This window comes from Kogia breviceps, chromosome X (genome assembly GCF_026419965.1).
Source record: "Kogia breviceps isolate mKogBre1 chromosome X, mKogBre1 haplotype 1, whole genome shotgun sequence".
Lineage (NCBI taxonomy): Eukaryota > Metazoa > Chordata > Mammalia > Artiodactyla > Physeteridae > Kogia > Kogia breviceps.
Genome location: NC_081330.1, coordinates 24,121,405 through 24,134,953, shown reverse-complemented (window position 1 = coordinate 24,134,953; position 13,549 = coordinate 24,121,405). Strand labels below are relative to the sequence as shown.

At 45.2% G+C, this 13,549-nt stretch overlaps 1 protein-coding gene across 4 annotated transcripts in view; it reads right to left on the bottom strand.

Moving 5' to 3' along the window:
• The window catches only part of TENM1 (teneurin transmembrane protein 1), an 803,989-nt gene that overhangs the window by 23,279 nt on the left and 767,161 nt on the right, over positions 1-13,549 (bottom strand). For all 4 annotated transcript variants that reach the window (XM_059050038.2, XM_059050032.2, XM_059050043.2 and 1 more), the window contains 2 exons: positions 8,295-8,467; positions 7,000-7,235 (listed from right to left, as the gene is read on the bottom strand). In XM_059050038.2, coding sequence (XP_058906021.1) covers positions 7,000-7,235; positions 8,295-8,467 — 409 coding nt within the window. The remainder of the gene's footprint in view (positions 1-6,999; positions 7,236-8,294; positions 8,468-13,549) is intronic.

The following is a 13,549-nucleotide window of genomic DNA, read 5'->3' as shown; positions in this document are numbered from 1 at the left end:
CAAACTCTTGTTTGCCTGAAAGACAATAATAGTCCTTGACCTAAGTGTGGGTCATCAATCCTTATTTTGGCTCTTCCTCCAAACAATCTATACCAATCTTTGCCCTGGAAAAGAGAGGGGCAAAGAAAAGGTTGACATTTGAGAATAGCCCCAAGTTAAAAAGAGTCTCTTTTGGGCTTCCCTGGTGGCGCAGTGGTTGAGAATCCGCCTGCCGATGCAGGGGACGCGGGTTCGTGCCCTGGTCCGGGAGGATCCCACGTGCCGCGGAGCGGCCGGGCCCGTGAGCCGTGGCCGCTGAGCCTGCGCGTCCGGCGCCTGTGCTCCGCAACGGCAGAGGCTGCAACAGTGAGAGGCTCACATACTGCAAAAAAAAAAAAAAAAAAAAAAAAAAAAAAAAAAAGAGTCTCTTTGGACACCGAGCAAGACACTTGAGTTTGGCAACTGATGAGTTGTATGTTGGAGTAAGAAAGTTGGACTTGGTAATTTTTTTAATAGGGAAAGTATTTATGCTTTAATTTATTCTTTGGTTCTCTTTAGGCTTTTTTTTTTTTTTTAGCTTTGCTGAAGAGAAGTAAGGAGAAGGGCTTGCTTTTTTGTTCACACTTCGACCAGAAAGGAAAGAGGAAAGAGTATGCACCGGGGAGCCATGGATTTTGTTGCCAGCAGAAATCAAAGTGCCTGCGAAGGGTGGGTACAGGCAGAAGCTCCAAAGAAAAGTGTCCTCTGCCTCCCCTCAGATCCTTTCCTTGCTCTTTCCTAGGAGTTTGAGTTTTAATTGCTTAAGAGAAAGTCCTTTCAACCCCTTGCAATTTGAGACTCATTCAATTAGTAGGATAAAGATATATTAGGTTGGTCCATAGGCAACTGCTGATATTTGAGTGTTTTTGGCCTACCAAAAGGGCAGTTTCCTATGGTTCAACCCAACACACACACACACACACACACACACACACACACACACACACACACACTGCTAAACTCTAAGCTCCAATCACGGCAGTTGATTTCCTTCAGAATAAAGGAGGAGAAGGCTGAATTTTCAAGGATGCTGTCTAGCATTTCAACTCACAAGGCAACTGAGGTACCTGTTTGATTTTTGCTGAAGAAGTTGAAAGGTGAATAAGTGAGATGGGCCAAATAACCACATTACAGTTTGGGAGATGCACTGTATTTAATTTCCATGAAGCTGTGGGAATGGACAGAGTCACAGCTGCTTTTTAATTGGTACACGCTACCCTATTCTCACTGGTTTTAAGGTAATTAGTACGTGATTTTTAGAAATCGATCAATACAATTCTACAGATTTTTTTTTTTTATTGATATTGCTACGCTGACAATCAAAACCGACTTAGGCTTGCTTGTGTTTCACAGTTGCCTACAAATGAACAGGGCATGTATGCAGTGTTAACATCAGCCTCCACTGCTCCACGGGGAATTTCTTTATACCTGTTTTTCTTCTTTTTTCTTTTTTCCTCCCAAGGCACTCTCTTTACCTTGCCAGCCCACGGAATCTTAGTGCCAGAGGGAATCTTACGACATGGGCTATTGACCTGGACTGCCTGGGTTCAAATCCTGTGTCACCTTTTACTAGCTGTGTGGCCTCTGTGTGCCTTGGTTTCTTTATCTGTAAAGTGAGAATGTTAATAAGAAAACACACCTGATAAGGTGTTATGAGTAATAAATGAGTTAATATATGGCCATACACAGATAAGATTTCAATGAATGTTAGTTGCTATAATTATGATTAATGGTAATAATACTACTAGTCATAATCATAGAGACTGTATAGCTCATATCCCTCATTTTATAGATGGGAAAAGTGGTGTAAAATTATGGGCATACCAGCTCTTCTTCAAAACCTCACTCATTCCTCTCACCTGATTTCTGCCATACCATTTAACTTGGACACTTTGTGCACTAAAATAATTTGCTCTTGTTTAATTACTCTCCCATTGGCAAATTCATCTGGGTAAACGTTCAATAGGCATTTAAAAATTTTAACACCAAATCATTAATGCTTATATACAAGTGAAATAGTGTGTGAAATAATACTTTCTGTCTAGCTATCTTTGTGGAGTTGACCCAAGATTAACAAATATAGTAATTTGTTAAATTTACAAACCACAGTAAATTTCTGTGATTTGAAGGCCCCAAGAATCCCCTGACCCCCAAAACCAACACTGCCCAGTGGCCTTGACGCCTTAAATCTCCTGTCTCCAGGTGACTCCTTAGGGGTGAATGCACTGTTACTTGGGACTGAGAGCTGCAGATATATTTTTAAAAATAGATGAATCTATCTGCAAGCAGGCTCCTTATCTAAATTCTCACAAAATGAAACCCTCCAGCAAACCTAGGGAGAACGAAGTTAAAACAGTGTGAAGCAAACACATTTTCTGAGAAAGGAAGGAGACGCTGGAACCCTCTTGGCTGTCTCCCACATTCCCCATCATTTGTCAGCCTGGGACCTTGTGTTTCACCTGGGCTTGTTCCCCCTTTCAGAGCTCAGCTCCCGTATGAACAGTCACATGCTGCATTTCAAAACAAATCTACCATGTTCTCAGTTATCTTTGAATGGAGAGAAAAACAATCAATCGTGAGGGTTTTTAGATTAGTCTTGGCTTCATTTTGCTTGTAAACACATAATCATCTTACTTGATTTGATGACTTTGGGTTGAAGTGCTAAGCTTCTTGGGTGTTTTTTTTTTTTTTTTTTTTTTTTTTTTTAATAAAGGAGGCTGCAGTTCTGGAGTTTTGCTGTAACCTCACATCTCAGTCTGCGAAATCTTGTAAAGAGCTCTGAGGTCCAATGCTGGGATAAGTCTCATTTAATAGCATTATTATCCACGGACACAGCAAGGTGCAATCTGGATGTAGTTCCTAAGCCAGTGTGCTTTTGGTGAATGTCTAATTTCTCTGTTGTCCAGGGAAATGTATTTATGGGGACAGACTGCTGCAGCAGATGAGAAGGTACATAGACTGGATGGGAAAGTACTTTGCAAGGAAGATGATTCAAACACAACTCAGGTTGGAGGGGAAATGGCTTTTTAAAATAAATGAAATTTCAGGATGTTAATGTGATTTATTTCACTTAATGGAGCTGGTGCAGGATGGCCCAGAGGTAACAAATCCCTTGCCTGCTCAGGCTAAGCAGGATATCATGTTTCCCAGCAGTTTGTTTCCTCACCTTGAAGAGGACCCCGAGTGTGTATGAAAAAAGAAAATCACAGATGGTTGGAGAAAAGCAACTCTTGTTGCTTTATCTTCAAGAGAGGTCTATCATTTTCTGATTTTTTTTTTTTTTCTTTCCACCTAGAAGATCTGGGGTGGATGTGATAGGTAGCTTTGGGGAACATTTGATGTCCATTATCTTACCAAGGGAGCCTTTAAACGAACCTGTCATTCTGGGCCGGAACAATTAGTGTTTTATGACCTGCTGTCCAAGCACATTGCAAATTACAAGCACACCTCTGTGTGGTTTTTCAAAGAGGAGCCCTATTTCCCCCAGGACAGCAGGGGTTTCTATGTTGTGTGACTATCTGAACCTGTTATTCTGTCTGAAGAGCTCTGGAATGGCAGCTCCTCCAGGAGAAACAGAAGATTCAGTGCAAGGTCTCCAGGTACTTGAGGGCACCAGAGAGCCTTAATCTTTACATGGATGTTTACAAATGGGTCACCGCATATTTGGCCCAGAGAGAGAGAAAGTTACATCTCATGTGTCATCAGCTTGCCCCTCGAAAGCGACCATAAGTGAAGGGGGCACCATCTATGAAATAATAAAGTCAGTAAGGAAAATGAATTTGCCTGGTTAAAACTGGATCCACACCTGCTTTGGGGGAGCGTATTCATTCCATTAAATTGGATATGCCTAATCTGGGGAAACTGAGGCAGTAATATAAGCCAAAGTGCCTAAGGATGGGGAGAGCAGGTACGAATTACCCAGTTAAACAGCCTCCTTCCTCTTGCCGCCTCCACACTTTGCCTGTCCAGAGGCCAGCCAGTTGTCCCGCACCACCCACACTTGCCAGTACGTTAGAGTCGATTATTTGTCTCTTTTTGTCAGCACTGAAATGAGGAGTCAGGCCCTGCCAAGGTGGTTCTACTGAGCAGGGCAATGATTTATAGATTACTTATTTTAAGGAACAAGGCAGCACAGCATGATGTAGTGGAAAGAGTGCTGCGCTAGGCGAAGACCTGCATTTTAGTGCTGGCTCGGATCCTTAATAGCTGTTTGACTTTGGGCAAATCACTTAACCTCTCTGGGCCTTAGTCTCCTCATCTGTAAACTGGGAATAACAATAATTGATGGTTGTTGGACTTCCCTGGTGGCGCAGTGGTTAAGAATCTGCCTGCCAAGGCAGGGAACACGGGTTCAAGCCCTGGTCCGGGAAGATCCCGCATGTCGCAAAGCAACTAAGCCTGTGTGCCACAACTACTGAGTCTGTGCTCTAGAGCCCGTGAGCCACAACTACTGAGCCTGTGTGCCACAACTACTGAAGCCCGTGCTCTGCAACGAGAAGCCACTGAAATGAGAAGCCCACGCACCGCAACGAAGAGCAGCCCCCGCTTGCTACAACTAGAGAAAGCCTGCGCGCAGCAACGGAGACCCAATGCAGCCAAAAATTAAAATAAATAAATAAATAAATTTATAAAAAAAAAAAATGGATGGTTGTGGTGATCAAATAAAACCCTGACTATGAAAGCATTTTATTAATTGTAAGGCACTAAACATATGTAAAGGATTGTTATTGTTGTTAGATTTCTAGGGACATGTACAGTCTCACCACCTAGCCATTCTTCAGTCCCAGGACCTCAGGAAGAACCCTAGAAGTCATAGAGGAGAGGGCCCTGAATTTGTTGCCCTTATAAACCGTTCCACAAATCTGCTCAACTCTACCACGGGATGGGAAACGGGTCAATTATAAATGGTATTAACTAAATAACACTTCACTCTACTCAACACGAAAGCGCCCCCATATGTTTTATGACCATTAGCTTCTCCGTATTAAGAATAATTTGGGATACGAGGTGCAAATTACAATTTATAGTCTCTCTCCATTATCCGTGCTACGGAAGGGAGAAAACAGGGTGGGTGATCGTAGAAAGTGGAAAATACTAAAGTCACATAGTATAGAATGAGTTCTCCTAGAGAATATAAAATCCCAAAGTCACATAGTATATGATATGATTCATAACGTTGTATTCAGACTATAAGCTGGGGAGGCACTACGAGACCATTGATTTGATATAATTGTTCTGGGGTGAGTCCATGAGGTTGACGAGCCATACGTAGATAATTCTGACTTTTCTCTAGTAGGACATCTCATTTCACAGGTGATGAAAATAAAGGCATTTCTTAAGCCGGTTGTAAGACTTCCCCATCGAGGGTTCTACCCAGGAGATCTCATTTCTAGAAGAACTCTGATAGAAACCCTCACTGCTCCCACACAGACAGGTTTGACTATTTGGACTGGTTTCACCTCCCAATTCAGTGGCCTACCTAGTAAATATTCTGGCCAATGGAATCAAAACGTACAAATTGACTTGTGCATGTAGACAGCCTTAGTAGCTGTTACAAAAAACAAGCATGGAAGTCTGTGTCTTTGTGTTACCAACAGAACTGGCTGGAAAGTGAGCGCTGGTGTAGATCATTTTGTCCGTATCAAGCCATGGGACTGACTCGACGGCTTGTCACTGGAATTGGGTGGTTGTTTGGCGTTGCGTTGCCGCAGCCTAGAGGTTACCACAGTTTTTACTGTGAGTGAAATTGTACTGTGAGTGAAGAGAATGCAAGTGTTCCAGGTATCCCAGGCATGACACAGGTGCTCAAAGCAGGCCTCAATAGTGAGGGATCATCTCCCTCGGGCTGGCAGCTGCTCTCGGGCTGATAGTGAGTGTCGCTATACTTGGCAAGTTGGTCACGCCGGCCTAACATTGGCTCATGTTCAAGAAGGGACGGGTAGACAGAGCGCTGTGGTGTCTGTAGGCTTCGTGTGCTGCAGAAAGGCAGTTTTGATTGAGAGATCCCTGGTTAACTGTGGTGAACAGCGCTTGGTGAGGACTTGAAAACCCCCAAATCTTTCATTTCCCCCGGGCAGCTGTCTCTGAGCACCCTTAGCCCAATCTCGTCCTTGACCCCTTTGGCCCTTAATATGTATATACATGACAATGATATCATTCACTGTTCTCGCCCTTTATCTTGCCTTTGTCCAGATGTTGCCTGATGTCTCACATCCTTCTGTGTGTGCCTGCCTGGCCTTTCCAAATGAAGTATCAACTACCCCAAAGCAGGGGTCTGGGACAGCTCAGTGGACCTGCTGACCATCTCCAGGCCCTGTGAGGGATTCTGGAGGGCCTCCCGACTGAACACATTTCTCCATCCAGATGTTCTTGGGGCCTGAAATTGCTACTGTCAGAGCACTTTAGCTGGCTAATGACAAAGAAAGCTCCTGTTAGGAGGGGGAAGGGTAAGCTGGGACGAAGTGAGAGAGTGGCATGGACATATATACACTACCAAATGTAAAATAGATAGCTAGTGGGAAGCAGCCGTATATAGCACAGGGAGATCAGCTCGGTGCTTTGTGACCACCTAGAGGGGTGGGAAAGGGAGGGTGGGAGGGAGACACAGGAGGGAGGAGATATGGGGATATATGTATACGTATAGCTGATTCACTTTGTTATGCAGCAGAAACTAACACACCATGGTAAAGCAGTTATACTCCAATAAAGATGTTAAAAAAAAAAAGCAATAGGGTTAGATTAAAAAAAAAAAGATGTTAAAAAAATAAAAATAAAAAAAAGAAAGAAAGCTCCTATTAGAATGTTCATTTCAGGATATTGAACCATTATCAGCCATTAGCACCCTCTCTTGAATTAGTATATCATGTAAGCTAGTGAGTCAGCTAGAAGGGCTTTGGGGCAATGGGGCTTCCAATGGGGGAGGCTCTGCCGTTTTCAAAACGCAAGCACCAATCGTCCAGCTTCTATCAGGCCGCGCCTCACCCTCAGCCTCCTTTCAAAAGCCGAGACGTTGCCTTTGTTCTGCTCTTTACGCTGCCGCCACTCGATGAGGTTGGCGCTGTGCTCTCCGGGCAGTGAGACGTTGCATTTGCCCAGGGTGGGGTTGACCGCCCCGGACAGGATGTGGGGCTCTGAGCTGAGGCTGATCTCCATCCCGCTGGCAAAAGTGACACGTAGGGAGCCGTCTGGACTCACCCGATAGGTACTCTGGGTATTTTCTGCAGACACAGGAGCAAAGGGGGAAGGGGGGGTGGGGAAGAAAGGGAAGCACAGAAGCAGAGGAGAGACAAGTTTAGCTTTAGGAGGTAAGTTTGGGAAAGGATGAGCTGGTGGGGTGCCGTGGACCTAACTGCCCTCTGGGCTAGACAACCACTCCGACGGGCCGACATGCTCTCTGTCCATTTGGGTCTTGTTATTTCCACAGCTGGGCTGTCTTGTTTCTTGGATAAAAGAGTCCTGTGTAAATACTGCAGGCTGTTTTGGTTTTGAAAACCTTTCTCAGTTTTAAAGAATTCCCTCTCAAACTCCCTTTCTGACTTGGTGGATTGGCCTCCTCCGCTTGATATGCTGGGAGCTAGAATGAGCAGAGTATGAAGTTCAGCTCAGCCTAACAACAGAAAGAGTCCGTAATGACTGGGCAGAGAGAAAGCCATTTCTCTGTGTCCACTTCCCTCAGCTTCCAAGACATTCTTTCCAAATCCACCTCCCTTCCTCCCTTCCTTCCTGTTTACTCCTCCTCTCTTTCTCCCCCTCTCTCCTTCCTTCCCTCCTTTCTTCCTTCCCTCTCTCCCTTCCTTCTTTTTCCTTCCGTTCCTTTACTTTCCTCTCTTTGAACAGAATGAGCTTTTAATTCTCTCATTTCCCTTATATTCCTGCTTGGTGTGTATCCTCATTCATCCTTTTTATTCACCCATGTCAGCATTGCTCTAGAATGCTAATCTCACATGGGACACAGACTCCATTTCTTTCATACAACCCAATCAGAGCTTAAAGAGCTTTACAAACAGCTGCGTGTTGGGAAATGACTTGATGGAAGAGTAGATTTGGCAGGGATTTAACCTCATAACTCCCACAGGGATTAGTGGCCCAACGTTGCTATAGGAACTTTGTGAAAGGTGTGACTTTGTCTGGGTTTCAGCCTCCATAGCTGGAATATCGGGAGGAGAAGCCATCTTCTCAGCCAAAAGTGAATTCTAGTCATTGACGGTGTGCAGAGGTTTGATGGTAGAAGTAAGAGAGATGCTGTTAGAGTCAGGCGAAGTTGGAAATATTCTTACCTTGTTTTAAAATATATATGGTACTAGTTGCTGTCAAATTGGTTGACATGAGGACGTTTTCGCGGTTGGAAGTATCTAGCTCCACTTTTGTCAGCTTCTCCAGGTCACTGTGGAAGCTGCTGACCTCTCCAGTGGGAAACGTTGCATTGGTCAGATGCCCCTCGGGGTCATACCTGAGGAATGTAACCAATCCCAATGTTGAAGTCTCTTGGCAGTGATAACAGGCTTTTGCAAAATAAAAATCACTTGGCAGCTAATACAGTTTAACTTTGAGTGATAACAAGTATTATTAACCTTGTTCAATAAGAAGAAAAAGGTCAGAGAGATGATTAATCAAACGAAGGTATTTTTTGCTGCTTCTGAATTCTTGATGACTTCCTTGAGCTGTGCTGTTTTACAGAAAAAATATATCTGGTAATGAATCACTAGGGTGGAAAACTGATTTATGAATCATGTCCTGCTGTGTGCAATGTTGCAGGGAGCCCTCCGTTGGCAATTTGGGTCGATCCCATCAGATGTGATGGGTCACAAGGACCAGCAGAGGGTGCTGTTGACAAAGAAAAAGGAGGCATGACTGTCTGCCCCGCCCCGCCCCCACCAGCCTGAGAAGGCCAATAAACTGATTTTGCACTGTGATAGGAAAATTATATTTGCTGCTCTTTAAGTTGCCAAATTTGAAAGGAATGAATCATTCTTCCAACAAAATGACTAAGCACAGAAGACAATGGAAACATGTTCATTAAAACATTCTGGAACCCCCTGATCTCAGTGTCACTTAATTTTTTAATCTTTTTATAATATAGTACATAATGTGTGGTAATTTGCCTATATGAGTAAGCGACCAAAAAAAATAATGACCTGGGATAATAGGCAATAACCTATATCTAGAAATATAGTCTTGTGAGTTGACTTTTTTAAAAAAATCAGAATTATTGGCAATCTCACTGTCCTCCAAATGGAAACTGCTTCCCTGAAGGCTTTTGATGTGGAGTTGTTCTTTTATTGCCAATAGAACCATGAAAAATAAACAAACACTTCTTTAAAAGTAAGGACATGCACTTGGAAACCCATTACTGTTTTCAAGTTGCAAATTACAAAATAGTTAAGTACTTTTTTTTTTTTTTTTTTTTTTTGCGGTACGCGGGCCTCTCACTGCTGTGGCCTCCCTCGCCTAGGAGCACAGGCTCCGGACGCGCAGGCTCAGCGGCCATGGCTCGCGGGCCCAGCCGCTCCGCGGCACGTGGGATCTTCCCGGACCGGGGCACGAACCCGTGTCCCCTGCATCGGCAGGCGGACTCCCAACCACTGCGCCACCAGGGAAGCCCTAAGTACTTTTATTTGCTTTTAAAATGTTAAACAATTATATTCTTTTAACCCAAAGTGAGCAGGATACAGCCTGGACACAGTGGTGGAGTCTGGCTCTACTGCCTTCTCCCTCCAAAATTATTCAAAATGGCCTAGTGATTCAGTGTTAATCCACTACACCTTAAAGAACTCAGCCTGGATAGCTGCTGAGATTTTAAAACTTAGACCAGCCTTTGGTAGGCTTGGGAAAAGGGGGCTAGACATTATTTTATAGGACACAACTGAACTTGAGGCTATACACAATGGCGTCTCAAGTTCAGTTCTGTGTGTACATGAGCGTGCGCACGTGCAAGCACATGCTATCAGTTAAAACAGGCGTGCAAATAAAACTAATCAAATAGGTCATTTGACATCATAGATATGGCAAGCCCTAGTTGTTTAATTGGATGCACCCTTTGCTTAAATGGATTTCAGTCAAAAAGGTTATTGGCATGTTGCAGCTATGCTGCTAAGGCCTCATTATCGAGGAAAGGCTGAAGGGTGCTGTTTGCGCCTGGGGTTAATGGCAAAATACGCCCCCCGCCCTCCCCGCTCAGCCCGTTTGCCCATGGCCTGCTCGGGGCTCTGTGGCTGCAAGAAGACGACCCCTGATGAGAAAGGGGCATGGAAGGGCCTGAACACCTAACACAGCCCCGACTTTGTCTGCCTGGTCTTCCTTCCAGGAGAGGAAAACAATATCCATTGATTCTTGCAAGGTACCACCCTGCTTTTCCCTGTAGGGAGGAGTTTCCAGGCAGCAGACAGAAAGAAGCTGCTGCAGGCCCCCCTCACTAGGGAGACTGTGGTCCCACGGCCTGGACTACTCAGGCAGTCCCTCTCTGTTTCACATCCATCACCAGCAACTCTGCCTCATTGGTTTCCCTTTCCTGATTTCTAAAGGGTTTCCTCAGCACTTGGCAAGGTCACTCTTCATTATTCCTCCAGGAAACCTGACCTAAGATGCTACGCATGCAGGTTTCCAACGGGCTTTCCAGCTCAGGGCAGTTTCTTTCTTTCCCAGTCACACAGCCCCTTGTTATAAAGCAAGATTTCATTGAAAGGGGACGGCGGTGGTCGTGCCCACTTCTGAGGGCAAGATGACAAGACCAGATGCTAACTGAGCCATCCATGAGCGGAGGTCACACTTCTGAATGAACCTCAGCAGTGGCCTGCGGTGTAATTCCCTGGATAGATGGAGCTGGGAGGCTGCTGCCTGGCTCCTTGTCTGCTGAGAGAGGCAGTGGGGTGGGGATAAGATAGAATTTCCCACAGTCCTGCCCAGGCGCTAGAGAGCTAGAAAGTTGTACTGTCTGATTTCCTTTCTGTGGCCGGATAAGCCTCCTTACTTGAAAGTGTACATTTGACTTTATCATAAACAAAGCACTCTACCTTGAGGGCGTTATGCTAAGTGAAATAAATCGGACAGAGTAAGACAAATACTGTATGATCTCCCTTATAGGTGGAATCTGAAAAAAAAAACAAAACGAAAAACCCGAACACACAAAACTCATAGCAAGAGAGATCAGATTTGTGGTTACCAGAGGCGGGGGCTGGGCGGGGGGATGGGACAGAGGTGGTCAGAAGGTTGAAACTTCCAGTCATAAGATACATAAGTACTGGGGGTGCAATGTACAACACGACAATAGCTAACTGCTGTGTGGCATGTATGAAAGTTCCTAAGAAAGTAAATCCTAAAAGTTTTCATCAGAAGGAAAAGAATATTTTTCTTCTTCTTTTTTTTTTGGTATCTATATGAGACAGACATTCACTAAACTTACTGTCGTCATCATTTTGCAATATATATATAAATCAAGTCATTATGCTGCATGCCTTAAACTTATATAGTGCTGTATGTCAATTATATCTCAGTAAAACCGATGGGAAAAGAACCCCCAAAACAAAGCACTCTACCCCCCAGTACACTCACCCACCCCAATTCTGCTAGCCACAGCCAAAGCAATGGCATTTGGTGGTGTCTGCAGTGTGGTGCCTCTCCTGGGCTCGGTCAAAACCTACAGGCCCAAGTCTCTTCTGTGGGGTCCTGTTCAAAGGAAGAGCAACAGGCAGATGCCACAACTTTGGAAAGATTGCTGCAAACTGGATAAGAAATAAAGGAAGCCTTTGATTTCTTATGGCTTGCTTGAGGGTTTTTTTTGTTGTTGTTTTTGCTGTTGTTTCCCCTCCATCACAGGGGACTGCATGTTTCCAGACTGAATGTCAAAGAAACAAGTTTAATCAAAATCTCTTATGCTGTTCTGTGGGTTTCCCTCTGGTGCCTGCATCCTTTGGTGCAGAGAACACAGACCAATATGCTGCAACTGATCCCCTCAGGCCATAACAGGGTTGTAACTTCCACCTCCCTGCCCCCACTCCCCCTCCCTACCCTGGGCTGCAAATGCGGGTTGGTGAATTGTGTGTGATCAGGCATTGAGTGTTGCCTTCGTGGTCATCAGGAGGGAGTTTGGTAAGAGGAGATTTGCCATCACCTTATCCCTTCCCGTCCCTGACTTTACAGAGCTCCACTGTGTACGTGCGCACACACGCGTCCCCGTGGATCAAAGGAAACATCTGTAAAGGAAATTCAGAATTCATTCTTGTCCTTGAGGAACGTAGAGTTTATATTAGGGGACATGCTATTTACACATTATTAAAAATATATTTGGTCTGATATTTTCTCACAAGGGATAGCCTGTGTCCTTTCCCTTGAGGATGATTTAAGCCAGAGCTAAACCATGCAGGGAAAAAACGAGGAGCTCCTCCATCTTTGCTCTTAAGAAAATATTGAAGATTATAGAAGGAAAATTCATTACTTTTTTTTTTTTTTGAAAGGAAATAGACCCTCTTTACCCTCTCATGCCAGAAACCTGACCAACTGGATTACCCTTTCTTCACCAATAACTTCACGTGGCTTCCTCTGATTCAGCCCAAGTCCATAATGCCCTTCTATCTTCACCCGTCCTTCATTCAGTAAACATCCGTCTTGTGCTAGGTACTGGGCATACTGTGGCGAATGAAATTCAAAGTCTAGTAGCGTAGATACGATGTGCGCACAGATCACTCTGATGCCAGAATATTGCCATATACTTCTATAAACAAGGAGCTGCAGAAGCTCAGAAGAGGCAGAAGTTATTTCCAGGCGGGCTGAGCAGGAGAGAAGGAGGTGGTATTTGAGTCCTGGAGGGTAGCTGGAGATCAGTCCCTTGATAGGTAGAGACTTGGGACGGGAGGAAGGGATTCCAAAGGCAGGCACACCGGTTGCTGGGATGGCCCTCGAGGCAAGCGTGATGCTGGAGCACAAGGGTCCTCTCGGAGGGGAGTGGGAGATGAGGCCGGAGAGGCACGTTGGAAGCAGAGCACAGGGAAACTGGGGTGCCAGGCTCTGGAGGAAAGCATGCAGTCAGTAGACAATGGAGAGGCATAGGAAGCTCTTCAGGGGGAGACCAGTATGATTCAAGCAGGTCTTCGGTGGCAGTGGATCTCGGAAGGGAAGCTATGGAGCAGGGAAACCTGTTGGGAGGCTAACGCCTCAGCTGGTGTAAGCGAAGGTGGTGGCCTCTTGCCTTTGTGAAATGCATTGTGATTGCCTATCACTGGGACCAGCCTTCCTTCCTAGGTTGGAAACTCTTGCATCTTTAGAGAGAGGACACAGTGTCTCATCACCTCTGTATTTTCGGTGTGTGGCACAGAGCCGACTCTCACTGCACATACTTGTTGAACGAGAGAAACAGGATCTGCCGGTGGAAATGGGAAGGAAGGGGTGGGTACGAGAGTCAGCGTGGTGAGAGGCCAGACAGAGCCATCCCAGGCGGTGTGGAGGCTTAGCTTACACGCACGTCCTGTGAGGGGCAGCTCATCTTGCCAGCCAGGCTCTGAAAGCTCGTTCTGCCAGCAGCCGCTGTTCCTTCCATTCA